The sequence below is a fragment of the Cottoperca gobio genome, chromosome 12, assembly GCF_900634415.1.
Source record: "Cottoperca gobio chromosome 12, fCotGob3.1, whole genome shotgun sequence".
In the NCBI taxonomy this organism is placed as follows: domain Eukaryota; kingdom Metazoa; phylum Chordata; class Actinopteri; order Perciformes; family Bovichtidae; genus Cottoperca; species Cottoperca gobio.
In genome coordinates, this window is record NC_041366.1 from 222,501 (window position 1) to 240,000 (window position 17,500).

The 17,500-nt window shown below is 43.3% G+C and overlaps 2 protein-coding genes across 2 annotated transcripts in view; both read left to right on the top strand.

Moving 5' to 3' along the window:
• psmb7 (proteasome 20S subunit beta 7) overlaps window positions 1–5,162 on the top strand; it is a 10,778-nt gene extending 5,616 nt beyond the window's left edge. Inside the window, exons 3-8 of the mRNA XM_029445246.1 lie at window positions 518–615; window positions 1,156–1,296; window positions 2,154–2,269; window positions 3,418–3,476; window positions 3,599–3,750; window positions 4,945–5,162. Coding sequence (XP_029301106.1) covers window positions 518–615; window positions 1,156–1,296; window positions 2,154–2,269; window positions 3,418–3,476; window positions 3,599–3,750; window positions 4,945–5,056 — 678 coding nt within the window. The 3' untranslated portion in view covers window positions 5,057–5,162. The remainder of the gene's footprint in view (window positions 1–517; window positions 616–1,155; window positions 1,297–2,153; window positions 2,270–3,417; window positions 3,477–3,598; window positions 3,751–4,944) is intronic.
• A 5,495-nt stretch (window positions 5,163–10,657) lies between these two features.
• The window catches only part of dennd1a (DENN/MADD domain containing 1A), a 35,368-nt gene continuing 28,525 nt past the window's right edge, over window positions 10,658–17,500 (top strand). The window contains 3 exon segments of the mRNA XM_029444573.1: window positions 10,658–10,802; window positions 14,098–14,162; window positions 17,093–17,136. Coding sequence (XP_029300433.1) covers window positions 10,786–10,802; window positions 14,098–14,162; window positions 17,093–17,136 — 126 coding nt within the window. The 5' untranslated portion in view covers window positions 10,658–10,785.

Genomic DNA, 17,500 nt, shown 5'->3' on the forward strand with positions numbered 1-17,500 from the left:
CTGTAGGGTGACAGCACCCTCCACACATCCCCAATATTCACACACAGAGGCCCGTCTGGGTATCTGAGAGGGTCAGCACTGTGGACTCTTACTACAGGCCCTGCTATACTGTCATATAGTCAACTTTGAAGTATTTGGTATTGCTCTCTTGTCTACAAAGCTCTGCAAGGTGTAGAATATCATGAAATGTCAATAAACCCGACAAAACCAAAACACAAAAAATTTGCTTCTCTGAAGCAAATGTGTTCTAATCTCAGACATTTAAACACTTGATGCAGACTTCGTCCTGAGATTGCACAACTTCCAGAGCACTTCAGGTTATATAGTCTTTTTCTGGCCCTTCTTTCCAATCAGAGACTTGTGGATATGAGGGATCACACCTCCACCAGCAATAGTGAAACCAGCTCTTCATCTCCTCTAATGGCCAGCTGACACCTTAGATGCATTTTCTGCCAGTTCCAGAAATTGTGTTTGCAGCATTACTGAGTCTAAATGTAATTTGTGTTTCCCTGTGAAGGATGGCATCGTCCTCGGAGCTGACACGAGAGCCACTGAGGGCATGGTGGTGGCAGACAAGAACTGCTCCAAGATCCACCACATCTCTCCCAACATTTAGTAAGTGTCCACTAGAATGCTCTACAAATTCCCTAATAAACGCATTCAATTTCCTATAATAAAAGTCCCTTATTTTGTTATTTAAAAGTTTTTATTATGAAGCAGCAAAATAAGGAACTGCTGGCTTTTCATCATTAATAACTTAACATGACTCCTATACAGCTAAAACTGATAAATAAGGTTACGATAGATACGCCTTCATAATTTTGACAGATTATTTTGCTGGACGGCCTTCAGATTTTTCAATCATTGTTAAAATAAATTTAGTCAATGCAGGAAAATGTTGCGTTAACGTTTCCTCTGGACAGGAGATCAGGTTGAAACGTGACCGTTCATGAGTTGTTTGCTCATGACTCAAATTGTCCTTGCATTTCTTTTGACGTACAACCTCTATGTATTCAGATGGACAAAGATGAATTTTGGTGATGTGTGTTAGAGATAGAGTAGAGTCTTCTGGGATTTTCTAATGCTTAACATAGTTGCTTTGAGGAAATTCTCTGATTTTCAGCTAGCTTGCTGTGTGCTTGTGTTGTTGTGCAGCTGTTGTGGAGCAGGAACAGCTGCAGACACAGAGATGACCACTCAGATCATCTCTTCCAACCTGGAGCTGCACTCCCTCTCCACAGGAAGGCTGCCACGTGTGGCAACCGCCAACCGCATGCTCAAACAGATGCTCTTCAGGTACACTCCTAAATATTTATTTATTTAATTTGAAAAGAATGTAGAGTTTAAAACACAAATGCACTGTACCAGATTATATCTTTAAACTAATTAGCATCTTTAGTCCCTTGGCAGGTCAAAACAAAGAAAGCACAGAGTAAAACATACTGCAAGACACACAATACAAAGCGACACACATCACAAATGTATGCTTGTCGGAGTCACAAAGTGGGGTAGGGGCCAAATGTTTACATTTTTGTAAACCAGGCATAAGTTTAAAAATAACAAATTCTCAAAGGTCAGCTTCATTACCCTTCAGTGCAATGGCTTTTTAAAAAAAATGATACATAAGAACTTGAGAGGTCTTATGGCTGTTTCACCAGCCTGCCCCCAACATGTCATGCAATAAGACGGATGGGAAAGGATCATTGTATGCATAAAGAGATGGGGTCTAATATGTCTTAAATAAATATGGACATGATTGATCGAGCCAGTGTGTGTGATCCTTTCTTGTGAGCTTGTTAGTTGCTAATGCAGCTTTTTTTATGCATAATCGTATACATCAGTATCATCTCTATATATTTGCACTTCTTCATCATGACACTGTTGATGAAGATAAGCTAAATATAAGGGGGGCTAAAACTGACCCTTGTTGAACACCCACTTCTAGGTGAAAAGTAAAATTTAGAGAGTATGATATTAAAACATCATTGACTGTATTGAATACTTTACTCAAATCTAAAAATACAGCACCAACTATTCTTCTTTTTATCAGGCTTTCTTTAAATTTGCTCTATTCAGTGCAAGGTAGCAGTTTTGGTGGAATGATTAGCTCTAAATCCAAAGTGTGTGTGTCTCTGTCTCTCGCTCTCACGCAGGTATCAGGGTTACATCGGGGCAGCTCTGGTTCTGGGTGGAGTAGACTGTAATGGTCCTCACCTCTACAGCATCTACCCTCACGGCTCCACTGACAAGCTGCCGTACGTCACCATGGGTATGTCTCCAACACATCTCGCTTACCTTTCACCTCCATGTGTTTATTTAAATAGACCTAAACTTCTTTACATTTTTATAAAATGATGTATGGGGGTGGGGGGGGATCTTACCAGTAAGATCATATAATAACCTATAAATAACGACAACTCAAAATGTTTCCCTTTTGTTTTTAGTGCCAAAAAGTACATGTTCATTCTGAAAATGTTCACATTTACTGAAATATCTTTTTTTGAAATAAGTGCAGTTTCAACAATATGTTTGCCTCAGTTTATCATTTACACATGTGCATTACAACTTACAGATCAGTGTATCTACAAAGGCACAAAACATTCAGTCACAGCTATCTGGAACTGAATAATATAATTACTTACTTTTTGATCAAAACAACTTGTCAAGATCTAGAACTTATTTTAATTGTACATTCATTTCCACATCTGTGTAGTAATCCTGACACACCATAAAAACTAAAGTGGGAATTAAGGAAGAAGGTTAAGTTATCCCCCGCCTTGTAAATGGCAGTGCATGAATAATAGGGTTCCACCAAAGCAAACTCCTGTGTACTGCAGCTGCTGACTGACATTATATTGCATAATGTTCAATGTCTTTAAATATTTCCACAGTAAGTTTTAATTTTCACAGAAATATATTATTCAGGGTGCAAAAGTGTCTGACATAGCATTTGACATTAAGTAGGCTTACTCACTGTTTAGTTTGCTCCTGAAACTTGGCATCTTTTAGCGTCACAAGTGCATCAATATCAGGTGTCAAATCCTGAGTAGCAGCCAATTTCAGGATGTCATTTAAGTGCTTGTGTGTGAGCCTAGAGCGCAGCTTTGTTTTATTGATGCTCATCACAGAGAAAGGTTTTTCACAAAGGTTACTGGCTCTATTGCGTTGAAAGGAGCCAATTAAGGTGGTTCGGGCATCTAGTAAGAATGCCACTGGGGCGCCTCCCTAGGGAGGTGTTCCAGGAACGTCCAGCTGAGAGGAGACCCCAGGGAAGAGCTAGGACTCCAAGGTGTCCAAGCCTGCTGAGGCAAATTTGTCCTTCAAATCTGAATCACCGTATGAGGCCGTGTGTTTGACACCCTGTTCTAAAGTGTTGGGTCTGAGCTGCTGAACACTGACGATGCTTCTCCTTTGCAGGCTCCGGCTCCCTGGCTGCCATGGCCGTGTTTGAGGACCGCTACAAGCCTGACATGGAGGTGAGTACCCCACTCGCATGGAATTTATAGCAGCACCACACACACTCCCATAAGTGTCTGATACTTCCTGTAATAGCATGCTGGTTTTCATTTGAGCACCAATGTTGTTTGTGTGTTTGAAGGAGGGAGACGCCAAGCGGCTCGTGCGAGACGCCGTCGCTGCAGGAATCTTTAATGACCTGGGCTCTGGCAGCAACATTGACCTTTGTGTTATCACTAAGGGCAACCTGGACTACCTCCGGCCCCATGATGAGGCCAACAAGAAGGGAGTAAAGTAAGAACTTTATCCTCATTTAGTTGCCTTTTTGATGTGAAACTTCCAGCTTTGTGTGGAACATTGAACACTGGGTTGTGCAGCTTCTCTTCCATCTCCTCCTGACCTGAGTGGGAGAGGGAGGGAGAGAGACAAAACCCTCATTACTGGGTCAAACTGTTACAATAATAAGTCTGTCTGATATAAATTACTTTTTGAAGATGCATATCATAGTCTGCATCCACACGCATTAATAATCCTATAATTCCACTGCCTTTGTATTTACTTGTTGCCATAGTGAATTATTGTATGAGCTGATGCTGGTCTCTTTCATTACACACACACACACACACACACACACACACACACACACACACTAACAGACTAATGCTGATCAGCAGAACAATGTCTGGTATTCATACATGTACACATAAATCAGCCCGCAGTTAAACAATAACACTTTATTGTTAAATAAAAGTTTATGTTGCACACAAGGAAGTGTTTTTCACATTATCATTTTATGAATCCATGATGAATCCCAGAGCATGTTGGGTAATTTGTTGTCTTATTGCTTGTTCTGCTTGAAGAGTAAATGAGCCTGAAGGTGTGCAGCTGTGAGTACAGATGGAGAGTGTCGTGGTGCTAGACTGCACACTTAACAGCCGCACACTTTTCTGAATTGGCCACTAACAAATTGGGTTGGGCAATATGGCGGTGTATATACTGTGCAACAATAGAAATGTGTCCACCAGTAGAGATTCTGCAAACAAGTTTCTGCGATCTTGTGATTCTCGCGTGATCTCATTTAAAATTATTGTTATCAGGAACCTTAATGTTCCTGTTTTGAAGGAATTGTAGTTTTTTAAATTTATTTTTGTAATGTAATGCAAAAATAAATAAATATCAAATGTGATTTAAATACAGTATGGATATTTTAAACGATTAATTGAATTCACAAAACAATTACTGTAATGTAAAATGACATATACCGTGATATAGGTTTTGGCCGTATCGCCCACTCTTACTAACCAACTGTCTAAATCTGTCCACTTGCCCTTCTCAGTTGGACTGTGCCTAACTAATGTGTCTGAAGTGGCATGCTGTGCTGATGAAGTCTGTATATAACATTAAACATGTATTTGCCATATAAACATGGCAAAGACATGTTTAATGTAACCCTGTTGAATTGAAATTTGTGGTTTTCCCCTGATGTAGAACTGGTGACTACAAGTACAAAAGAGGAACCACTGGTGTGCTGACAAAGGTGGTGACCCCGCTGAACCTGGAGGTTGTGGAAGAAAGTGTACACACTATGGATACCTCTTAAATTACTTACTATGTGTTTCTTGATGGGTTAGTGAGTTCACTAACTCTCAGAATGCCTAACTCGATGGCACGTTTTCCATGATTTACAATAAAAGTGTTTGAGTTGATCCATGTTTTGTTCCTGATTGTCTTGAAGTTGTTGAGCTACAAATAAAACAGCTGAGTCTGTTTTTAAAGGGAGCCCTTTGATAAAAGCTGCTTGCTGTCTAAACTGTAAATTATTCATAGGAATCTGTTGCTGCAGGGAATGAGCTCATAGAACAATATCCACAACAATCCATTGTGTAAAATGTATTCCAAAGTTGTTATAAATTCCACAAATTCCCTACTTTGTGTTAGTATCCCTGAGCAAGCGGCTCAACACAACAGTGAGTTTAATACTAAAGACACCTGAGACCAGCTGAAGGCTCATATTAGCTGCTTCAGATAAATGTTCACACAGAACCAGAAGCGGCACATTAGAGAGGGAGGATTACAGCTAGCAAAAGCTGTTCATATAGACACCTGACTTGGTTTAAGGCAGTCTTAAAAAGTTGTGAACTGATCATTTAATTCAGTTTTTTTCCTTAAACTTAACACACATCTCTATCAGTAATACATGTGTACAAGAACATATATTCTTTCATTCACATTCATCCACTAGGGGGCACAGCATGTCCACAGGATATGCGCTGAAGATATTCCTCATCTTTCAAATTAGGGGGCCTTTTACTGGATGAGTCAACTTCAAAATAAAAGTCAGATGGCTGAGCAGCTCATGTTCATGATTGTGGGGCCTCATGAGAACATCAGCTGCAACATAACTATTATTGAAGCTTCTTCTGCATCTACTATTGTTTTCATCTTTCATTTCAATATATATATATATATTTTAATATTGACACATATTGTGTAAATAATTAAATTGAATAAATGCAGTAGTTTGAAGGAGATGTTTTACAGCAATATGAAATAGATATTCGAGAAGGAATTGTGACCTGTTTAACTTCCTAACACTACCTCTAAGAAGCTTCTACACTACTAATGGTAATTATTTCAATAATTTAATTTTAAGCAATTATTTAATTACAAATACAATAATTTCAAGTTCAAAAACGACTTCATGAAAGAAAGGGAAAGGAAAGGAGAGACCCTGCCCGGAGGAAGCCCGGGGCCCCCGTCTGGAGCCAGGCCCAGAGGGAGGGCCCGACAGCGAGTGCCTGGTGGCCGGGTTTGCCACGGAGCCCGGTCGGGCACAGCCCGAAGAAGCTACGTGGTGCCTCCTATCCATCCATCCTGTGGGCCCACCACTCATGGGAAAAACCGCTGGGGTCGGGTGCGCTGTCACATGGGTGGCAGTGATGGTCAGGGACCTCGACGGACCAGACCCGGGCAGCAGAGGCTGGCTCTGGGGACGTGGAACGTCACCTCTCTATGGGGGAAGGAGCCGGAACTAGTGCGGGAGGTGGATCGCTACCAGTTGGATCTGGTGGGGCTTGCCTCCACGCACAGTCTTGGCTCTGGAACCGTACTCCTGGATAGGGGTTGGACTCTATTCTTCTCCGGAGTTGCCCAAGGTGTGAGGCGTAGGGCCGGGGTGGGGATACTCACTAGCCCCCGGCTGAGCGCCGCTACGTTGGAGTTTATCCCGGTGGACGAGAGGGTCGCCTCCCTACGCCTTCGGGTTATGGGGGGGAAAACTCTGACTGTTGTTTGTGCCTATGCCCCAAACCGCAGTTCTGAGTATTCGGCCTTCTTGGAGACCCTGAATGGAGCCCTGCAAGGGGGCTCCAGTAGGGGACTCCGTAGTCTTGTTGGGAGACTTCAACGCACACGTGGGAAACGATAGAGACACCTGGAGAGGCGTGATTGGGAGGAAGGGCCTCCCTGATCTAAACCCGAACGGTCGTTTGTTGTTGGACTTCTGTGCTAGCCATGGAATGGCCATAACAAACACCATGTTCGAACATAAGGATGCTCATAAGTGCACGTGGTACCAGAGCACCCTAGACCAAAGGTCAATGATCGATTTCGTAATCGTATCATCTGACCTGAGGCCGCATGTTTTGGACACTCGGGTGAAGAGAGGGGCGGAGCTGTCGACTGATCACCATCTGGTGGTGAGTTGGATCAAGGGGTGGGGGAAGACTCTGGACAGACCTGGTAAACCCAAACGGGTAGTGCGGGTGAACTGGGAACGTCTGGAGGAAGCCCCTGTCCTGGGGATCTTTAACTCACACCTCCGGCGGAGCTTTTCAGCCATCCCTGTGGAGGTTGGGAGCATTGAACCTGAGTGGGCGATGTTTAAAACCTCTATTGCTGAAGCTGCGGTGATGAGCTGTGGTCTCAAGGTCTTAGGTGCCTCAAGGGGCGGTAACCCTCGAACACCGTGGTGGACCCCGGTGGTCAGGGAAGCCGTCCGACTGAAGAAGGAGTCATTCCGGGTTATGTTATCCGGGAGGACTCCGGAAACAGTTGCAGGGTATCGAAGGACTAGAAGGGCGGCAGCTTCTGCCGTGTCAGAGGCAAAGCAGCGGGTGTGGGAGAAGTTCGGAGAAGCTATGGAGAAGGACTTTCGGTCGGCACCAAGGTGCTTCTGGAAAACCATCCGGCATCTCAGGAGGGGGAAGCGAGGAACCATCCAAGCTGTGTACAGCAAGGGTGGGACCCTGCTGACTTCAACTGAGAAGGTTATCGGCCGGTGGAAGGAGCACTTTGAGGAACTCCTGAATCCGACTAACCCCTCTATGGTAGAGGCAGAGCTGGAAGCTGATGGGGGATCATCGTCAATTTCCCTGATGGAAGTCACTGAGGTAGTCAAACAACTCCACAGTGGCAAAGCCGCAGGGGTTGATGAGATCCGTCCAGAAATGCTGAAGGCTTTGGGTGTTGAGGGGCTGTCTTGGTTGACACGCCTCGTCAACATTGCGTGGAAGTCTGGGACAGTGCCTAGGGGTTGGCAGACCGGGGTGGTGGTTCCCCTATTTAAAAAGGGGGACCAGAGAGTGTGTGCCAACTACAGGGGTATCACACTTCTCAGCCTCCCTGGTAAAGTCTACTCCAAGGTACTGGAAAGGAGGGTTCGGCCGGTAGTCGAACCTCTGATTGAAGAGGAACAATGCGGATTCCGTCCTGGTCGTGGAACAACGGACCAACTCTTCACTCTTGCAAGGATCCTGGAGGGGGCCTGGGAGTATGCCCATCCGGTCTACATGTGTTTTGTGGATCTGGAGAAGGCGTATGACCGGGTCCCCCGGGTGATACTGTGGGAGGTGCTGCGAGTATGGGGTGAGGGGGTCACTTTTGAGGGCCATCCAATCCCTGTACGCCCAAAGCGAGAGTTGTGTCCGGATACTCGGCAGTAAGTCGGACTTGTTTCCCGTTAATGTTGGCCTTCGCCAGGGCTGCGCTTTATCACCAATCCTGTTTTTGATTTTCATGGATAGGATATCGAGGCGTAGTCGTGGAGGAGAGGGGTTGCAGTTCGGTGACCTGAGGATCTCATCGCTGCTCTTTGCAGATGATGTGGTCCTTATGGCATCATCGGTCTGTGACCTTCAACAGTCACTGGATCGGTTCGCAGCCGAGTGTGAAGCGGTTGGGATGAGGATCAGCACCTCCAAATCTGAGGCCATGGCTCTCAGCAGGAAACCGGTGGATTTCCTACTCCGGGTAGGGAATGAGCCATTACCCCAAGTGAAGGAGTTCAAGTACCTCGGGGTCTTGTTCGCGAGTGAGGGGACAATGGAGCGAGAGATTGGCCGGAGAATCGGAGCAGCGAGGGCGGTATTACAGCCACTTTACTGCACCGTTGTGACGAAAAGAGAGCTGAGCCAGAAGGCAAAGCTCTCAATCTACCGGTCGATCTTCGTTCCTACCCTCACCTATGGTCATGAAGGCTGGGTCATGACCGAAAGAACGAGATCATGGGTACAAGCGGCCGAAATGGGTTTTCTCAGACGGGTGGCTGGCGTCTCCCTTAGAGATAGGGTGAGAAGCTCAGCCATCCGTGAGAGACTCGGAGTAGAGCCGCTGCTCCTTTACGTTGAAAGGAACCAGTTGAGGTGGTTCGGGCATCTAGTAAGGATGCCACCTGGGCGCCTCCCTAGGGAGGTGTTCCAGGCACGTCCAGCTGGGAGGAGACCCCGGGGAAGACCCAGGACTCGGTGGAGAGATTATATCTCCTCACTGGCCTGGGAACGCCTCAGGATCCCCCCAGTCGGAGCAGGAGGATGTGGCCCGGAGAAGGGAAGATTGGGGTTCCTTACTGGAGCTGCTGCCCCCGCGACCCGATCCCGGATAAGCGGTAGACGATGGATGGATGGATGAAATACAATAATTTATTTCCTAATTTAAATTGTGTTTTTATGCAAATGACCACTATAATAACCAATATTTCAGCTGACTGAAAGACATGTTTAAGGATGTGAGCGACTTTGAAAAGGGTCAAATTGTGATGGCGAGACGACTGGGTCAGAGCATCTCCAAAACTGCAGCTCTTGTGGGGTGTTCCCAGTCTGCATTGGTCAGTACCTACCAAAAGTGGTCCAAGGAAGGTGAAACAGCAACAGGGTCATGGGCGGCCAAGGCTCATTGATGCGCGTGGGGAGCGAAGGTTGGCCTATGTGGTCCTATCCAACAGAAGAGCTACTGTAGCTCAAATTGCTGAACAAGTTAATGCTGGTTCTGTTAGAAAGGTGTCAGTACACACAGTGCATCGCAGTTGGTTGCGTATGGGGCTGCGTAGCCGCAGACCGGTCAGGGTGCCCGTGCTGACCCCTGTCCACCGCCGAAAGTGCCTACAATGGGCATGTGAACATCAGAACTGGACCACGGAGCAATGGAAGAAGGTGGCCTGGTCTGATGAATCACGTTTTCTTCTACATCATGTGGATGGCCAGGTGCGTGTGCGCTGCTTACCTGGGGAAGACATGATACCAGGATGCACTATGGGAAGAAGGCAAGCTGGTGGAGGCGGTGTGATGTTTTGGGCAGTCTTCTGCTGGGAAACCTTGGGTCCTGCCATTCATGTGGATGTACTTTGACACGTACCACCTACCTAAACATTGTTGCAGACCAAGTACACCCCTTCATGGAAACGGTATTCCTTAATATATATATATATATATATATATAAAAATATATATATATATATATATATATATATATATATATATATATATATATATATAATATATATATATATAATATATATATAATATATATATATATATATAATATATATATATATATATATAATATATATATATATATATATATATATATATATATATATATATATATATATATATATATATAATATAATATATATATATATAAAAAAATATATATATATATATATATAATTGTATATATATAAAAATATATATATAAATAAAATAAACTCTATATAAGTCTCTATATCCTTCAGTATTTGCCCATACATACGATTGTAGATTACAGGTAAATACAAACCGATCTCATCACGCGACCCAACCGTCGACATTGTATTGTGGAAACTGTAGTTTCTCGCACCAGATTGCTCCGTATTTTAGATTTACAGATCTTTTACGATGAAACTACAAGTCCCACAGTTCAGCGCGGGGCACAGCGTGATCGACGCGAAAAGACATACCATGGCGTTGTACAGCTCTGTGTTTGTGTGACAGGTTAGCATCTGAAAACACCTCCGGACAGACGCGTCTGCGCACTAATCCACTGCCGACACCGACGGTTGGCTGAGGAATAAGGATGGGGTCAAGAATCAAGTAGGAATGCTTGTCTGCTGCTTTAATTGTGATTGTTCGCTGTCTGTTGCTGTGTTAGCTTGCTTCCAGTGAGTCATTGAGGAAGATACAGTACAGTGCAAGGGCCTGACTTGTTGCGACACAGCTGGCTAAAAACACTGGTGCTCCTCCACTTTCCGGAGAGAAAAACAAAGAAAAGCAAGGTCACCTATAATTCACAGGATGATAAGTGTCAATAAGAAGCTTTCTGGACAGAGATGTGTAGCAGTGAGTGAGAACATATAGCTAGTGTAGACAGGTCCCTGTGTCTTCCTCACCGGATACTAGTTTCCAGGACTAACCTAACAGTGGAGCAGAGAAATGCTGGGTTTGTGCTTTTCTCCAGCTCAATATCATTCATCCGACATCATGTGTAGTTAATGTAGGGCTACGACCAATTAGCCTTTAGCTTATGGTAAATACGGACATGTTAGTCCGTTGTTTTTAATGTATGTATGGTGAATGAGTTTCTAAGTTGTTATTATTGTATGAAAATGATCGTCACATATGTACAATCCCAATATCACTGAATACAATCAGAGACGGTTTAGAAAGGAGACCTTAATTCTCCTCGTTTCCCTCCCTCAGATCTCTTCCTTGCGTCTTAGCTCCGCCTTCGTAAGAGGCGAGGATGAGATGTGAGGATGAGATGAGATATGAGGATGCTAGGGTATGGGATGTGAGAATGTGAGGATGAGATGCGAAAATGAAATCTGAGGATGAGATAATAATAATAATAATACATTTTATTTGTAGAGTGTCTTTAAAAGGTATTCAAAGACGCTTTACATGTACATATAACTTTAAAAATGACATTAAGAAAAACAGGACATCATCATTAAAAATACATAGAAGTAATTACACATTAAAAGCAGATCTGAAGAGGTGGGTTTTGATTTGGGATTTGAACTTTGTGATATCGGTACAGATGTGTTTGGGGAGTGAGTTCCAGAGGGAGGGGGCGGCGATGGAGAAGGCTCTGTCACCCCAGGTCCGGAGCTTGGTCCTTTGTGGCAGGGACAGGAGGTTGGCGTCGGAGAAACGGAGGGTGCAAGAGGGAGTGTGTTGATGGAGCAGTTCGGTGAGGTAGGAGGGGGCCTGGTTGTGGAGGGCTTTGTAGGTGAGGAGGAGGATTTTAAAATGGATGTGTTGGGGGACTGGGAGCCAGTGGAGGTTCTGCAGAACGGGGGTGATGTGGTCACGGGAGTGAGTGTGGGTGAAGAGACGGGCGGCAGAGTTTTGGATGTGTTGGAGTTTTTTGATTAGTTTGGATGGTGTGCCGTAGAGGAGGCTGTTGCAGTAGTCGAGTCTGGATGAGATGAAGGTGTGGATGAGGGTTTCGGCAGCAGGGAAGGAAAGTGATGAGCGGAGACGAGCTATATTTTTTGATGAAAAAAGGCAGTTTTGGTGATCTGATTAATGTGGTTTGTGAAGGTGAGGTTGCTGTCGAAAATTACTCCTAGGTTCCGAATGTGTGGGGAGGGAATTGTCAATGGTAAGGGAGTAGTTATTGTTGTTTTTGCTGAGGGATTTGGGACTGATAATGAGCATGTCAAATTTATCACAGTTGAGTTTTAGAAAGTTGTTTTGCATCCAGGATTTTATTACAGTGAGACAGTTGGTCAAAGTGGAGAGGGTTGCAGTGGTGATGGATTTTGTAGAGATGTAGAGCTGGCCGTCGTCGGCGTAGCAATGGAAATGGAGGCCATGGCGGCGTATGATGTGACCGAGGGGGAGGAGGTAGAGGATGAAGAGGAGAGGACCAAGCACCGAACCCTGGGGGACGCCTTGGGACAGGGGAGCAGGGGAGGAGGTGCAGTTGTTGATGTTGATGAACTGTTGCCGGTTTTTGAGGTAAGACTTCAGCCAGGAGAGAGCAGTGCTGGTGATGTTTAGGGAGGTTTCGAGACGGGAGAGCAGGATGGTGTGGATGGTGTCAAAAGCTGCAGTGAGGTCGAGGAGGATGAGAATGGTGAGGTGTCCAGAGTCGGAGGAGAGGAGGAGGTCGTTGGTGACTTTCAGGAGCGTTGTTTCTGTGCTGTGTTGTGAGTGGAAGCCGGATTGGAATGGTTCAAACAGATTGTTGGAGTTGAGGTGGGTTTTGAGTTGCGTTGCTTTGAGACTACACATTCAAGTATTTTTGAGAGAAAGGGGAGGTTGGAAATGGGCCGGAAATTACTCATGATGTCAGGGTTGAGTCCAGGTTTTTTAAGGAAGGGGGGACTGAACCTGAGCTGAGAGAGTCTTTACTTCTGACGTGCGCACAGCTGGATGACCTGTCACTGGACTTCACTCAAAATAAATCCTTTAGACCCCGTACAACTTAATTATTAAATGTTTATTCAAATGAATTAATCCTTCTCTTTTTATTCTGGTCATGTAGCTATTTAATTCCATGTCTGAAATGTACATTTTAATACAAAATACATACTAATAATAATAATCGGTGGCTTAAATGATCTATCATTATGTTATTAGAACTGTGTGTGTGTCTCCCGTTACATAGTGACAGCTCAACAGGAAAATGTTCTGTCCTTTTACTCAACTAATTGATGGAATAATCAGTACAATACTTGATCACTAAATAATTGCTAGCTGCAGTCCTAATGGCATGTGTAAAAAGGTTAAGGAACAACATGGTACATTCTGTTAATAGAGCCTCATTTTTGAGATGTACATGTTGAATAAGACTCACCTGCCTCATCTCCTGCACTTGTGATTACATGTTGAAAACTTAGATGCTTTGCAGAGTACATGGTCTACAACTTGGAATTTCATCTAGTCATGTTTGTACAGTATTTTGCACATTATTATTAGCGTCATTAACTTGTTGCATAATGATGCAGTTAATATTACCCCTCTCTGAATGAGCCCATGTTTAGTTTTTGTTTTTTTTACTCTGATGCACTCATGATTTTCTATATATGCCTAATTATAGGCAAAGGGGGAGCTGCAACACAACCTCAGTGAGCCCCATCATATGACATTTGGCAGGCATATATATGGACACAAACAGTCTAACTACCCATCTTAATAAACTTTTACAAACGTTATCAATAATGATACATAAACATATTCTGTCATGGTAAATATTTTAGTAGCATTGTTTATTTGGAAGATTAAAGTAACTGGTCTGTTGCATATTTGTAAAGTCTGAAATAAACTAAGACATAAAATAAGTGGAAGGCTACACTACATGATGAATATGATTACCTTGTCTGAATTTTGTTCATAACATACAAAGAGCATAATTATAATTTTCCATCCTCTGTTCCAGGGAGAGTCCTGAGTCTTCTTTTGAGGTGTTTGTGGAGGTAGCCCATCCAGGCACACACAGCTCTGGTGAGTATTTGAATCATATCATCTTCTCTTTGACCCTGATCACATAGGTGTGCAAGGTGTGTAGTGATAGCCTGCCATGCCCAGTGGTCTGGTGGTGTGGCTTCCAAACCAGAAGGTTGTGAGTTCAATACCAGGGCTGCCACCATTGTACCCCTGAGCAAGGTACTTAACCCCAAGTTGCTCCAGGGAGACTGTCCCTGTAGTTAGTTCACTTTAAGTCACTCTGGATAAAAGCGTCCGCTAATTGACCTGTAATGTAATATACGGAGTACACTGTTCATGCAAGGAAATGCATCTATTTACAGATGGATAGAAACGCCTGTTTTCTGCCATCCAGTGTTCTAGAATATGCACATTGAGCATTACCTGGACAGAAACAGGACCAATAATGCAATGTATGCAGATAAATGAATGAATATGAATTAGGGCTGTCAAGCGATTAAACCAATTGATTTAATTAATTACAAGCTTTGTGATTAATTAATCGCGATTAATCGCATATAACAATATTTGCTTTCTGAGCTCCGTGCGCCGGGGGTACGGGTGCGGTCAGAGCTCCGTGCTCCGTGCTGTCGGAACAAAAGTCAGGGGCATATAGGAGTGCGATTAATCTGCGTTAATATTTTTAACGCGTTATTTTTTCTGTGATTAGTTAATCAAAATTAACACGTTAATTCGACAGCCCTAATATGAATGTTATTATCAACTCTCCAAATATTTATTTAACTGCGATGTGGTGTAGGTTATGGTAACCATATTTAGCCAAATAACCTTACTCAAATTCACGATGTGTTTAACTAGCTGAAGTAGTTTGTTTTTAATTATACAATCACAAAATTTGACTATCTACACCACAGGTGTCAAACTCAAGGCCAATTATATCCGGCCCGCAAGAACATATCATATGTCTATCATAACTGGCCCGCTGGTTTTGGGAATTAAATCAATGCATAGCACAACCACGAGAAAATATATATTTGAGGGAGTATCTAAATGTGTGAGAAATGCACCTGCACCGGGACAAACTGACGAGACTGACGACAGATGGAGCGCCTGCGTTGTGCGGTGAAAAGAGTAGATTAGTGGGCAGGATGCGGGAGAAGATGCAGCGGGAGAACTGTGCAGGTGATCTGACGGTGTATCACTGCATCATACACCAGGAAGTGCTGTGTTGTAAAGCTCTGGAGATGGAACATGTAATAAGCACCGTAACACAGACAATTAACTTTATAAGAGCCAAAGGCTTAAATCACGAAGTCTGTTCTTGAGCAGATCCATTCTGAACATGGCGTAGAGGAAAAACAGACTCATTGTCTAAGGACTAACGCTGGGGAAAATGGACTGCATACCAGCAGGTACACTTTCTCGTCATTTTGACAGGGTTGTAAAATTTCCGTCATAATCTATTATTAACTGTCATTTTTTATTATAAAAAGGCATATTTAGTAATTGATGTTGCCATTCATTCATTACCATTTTTAAATAATGAACATACAGAACAATCTTTACATTGTGCATTTATAAAGGCATGAAGAAAAAGCGGTACAGACGCTGTGGGCTCACTTTTCATGTCAACACACATGATGCAGATGAAAGCTTTCTCCCCTGCAGTGATAACGGAGGAATCAAAATATACCGCGAACATTGTGCCTAAACAGGCAAATATGAACAATGCAATTTTACAGAAGTATTTTCTGTGTCTTTGCCTCGAACAGACGACTCATGGCCGTATTCATTTTGTCCTGACGGCTCTGCTGCCACAACAGAGACTGAATTAGCAGTGCCACTTCAGCCAAAGTTCTGAAGTCAGGAAACATTTCTCAGATCAGATGTTGATGAGACACTCTGAACATGGGATTTCATTTCCCGTTGCTGGAAATCCAAGTGACGTCGACATAGAAAAGTGGCTCATGGTTTGCCTTCAGATTTTTCCATCATTATTTTCCAAAATCGGTCAATGACAGAAAATATTCGGTTAACGCAAACCTCTGAGAAAACAAGAGGAAAGATGGGTCTCCTCCGTTTACCTCTTCTCAAACAAGTATTCTATCAAAAGCATAGAGCATAGAGTATAGAGGGGAAAACATCTTGCTTACAAATCCTACAAGGGGACACAAGTAAATACTAAAATGTTGATGTAGCAATTTTTAAAAACATTAACATTCTTCATAGACTTAGACTTTTATCAAATCCAATTTATTTGTATAGCCCAATATCACAAATGACACATTTGTCTCAGTGGGCTTTACAGACTGTACAGGTTACAACACTCTCTGTCCTTAGACCCTCACACCACACAAGGAAAAACTTCCTAAAAGAAACCAACAATTAAAGAGGGAAAATGTTAGAAACCTCAGGGAGAGACTGAGGAGGGGTCCCTCTCCCAGGAGAGGAAAGAGGTGCATTAGATGACATGTGTTGAGAATAAACAATGGCGTAAATATACAACAGAGACAATCCATGCGACAGAAATGATGATGTGATCGTATATGAAAAAGAAGGATCCAGGAGGATGTGAAACAGCTTCCCGATGCCCGGTATATATTTTAACAGTATTTTGACACATCACCCCAAGAAATGTCAGAGCAGGAATGCCAATCTAGGTTTGTTACTTATCAGCCGACATATACTCTGATATCTGATATGTACTGCACTTAAAATTTTCACCTACCAACTACCTTCAGTGTTTCCCCTGTTTCGCCCAGGGGGGGGCGCGTGCCTCCCCAACGAATCCCCCTCCCCCCCCTTCTGAAATTCAAGGTGGTTGTTTTTGTCGCACGGTCAGCATCCCCTCAAAGGAGTAAACCTAGGGGAAACACTGACCTTGCTAGATATGCATTTTGACTCATTGTCTTCAGTCAAAAGGAATGTGCTCCATTATGTCGTGTTCACTTCTCAACAGTCCTTTCATGTCTGTCCATTTGTCACAGGGCCAGAGGTGCGAAGACAGTTCCCTGAAGACTACACAGACCAGGTTTGAAAGTCATAATATACTGTTCCTCCTTTTGCTTTTCTCTGTGATTTACCCTCATCACAGTTATACATTGTCTTCTTTTTTTCTTGTTCTCACATGTTGTAGACAGGCTTAACTCTAACCAATGAATGTACCACTGTTGTGTACTGTTTTAATATATATCAGAGATGGGGAAACTTGGGTAACATGAAAATTCATTGTGGGTGCTTCACTCTTTCTCTCCCTCAATCATGGATCAATTACTCCACATTACATCCTTACCATCAGCCCTTCAAACCTTTTTCACTTTAATACAATGGAACATTATTAGTACATATTGATTATAATAAATGTAACTACTACACTCTATTATCTGTCATCTGGG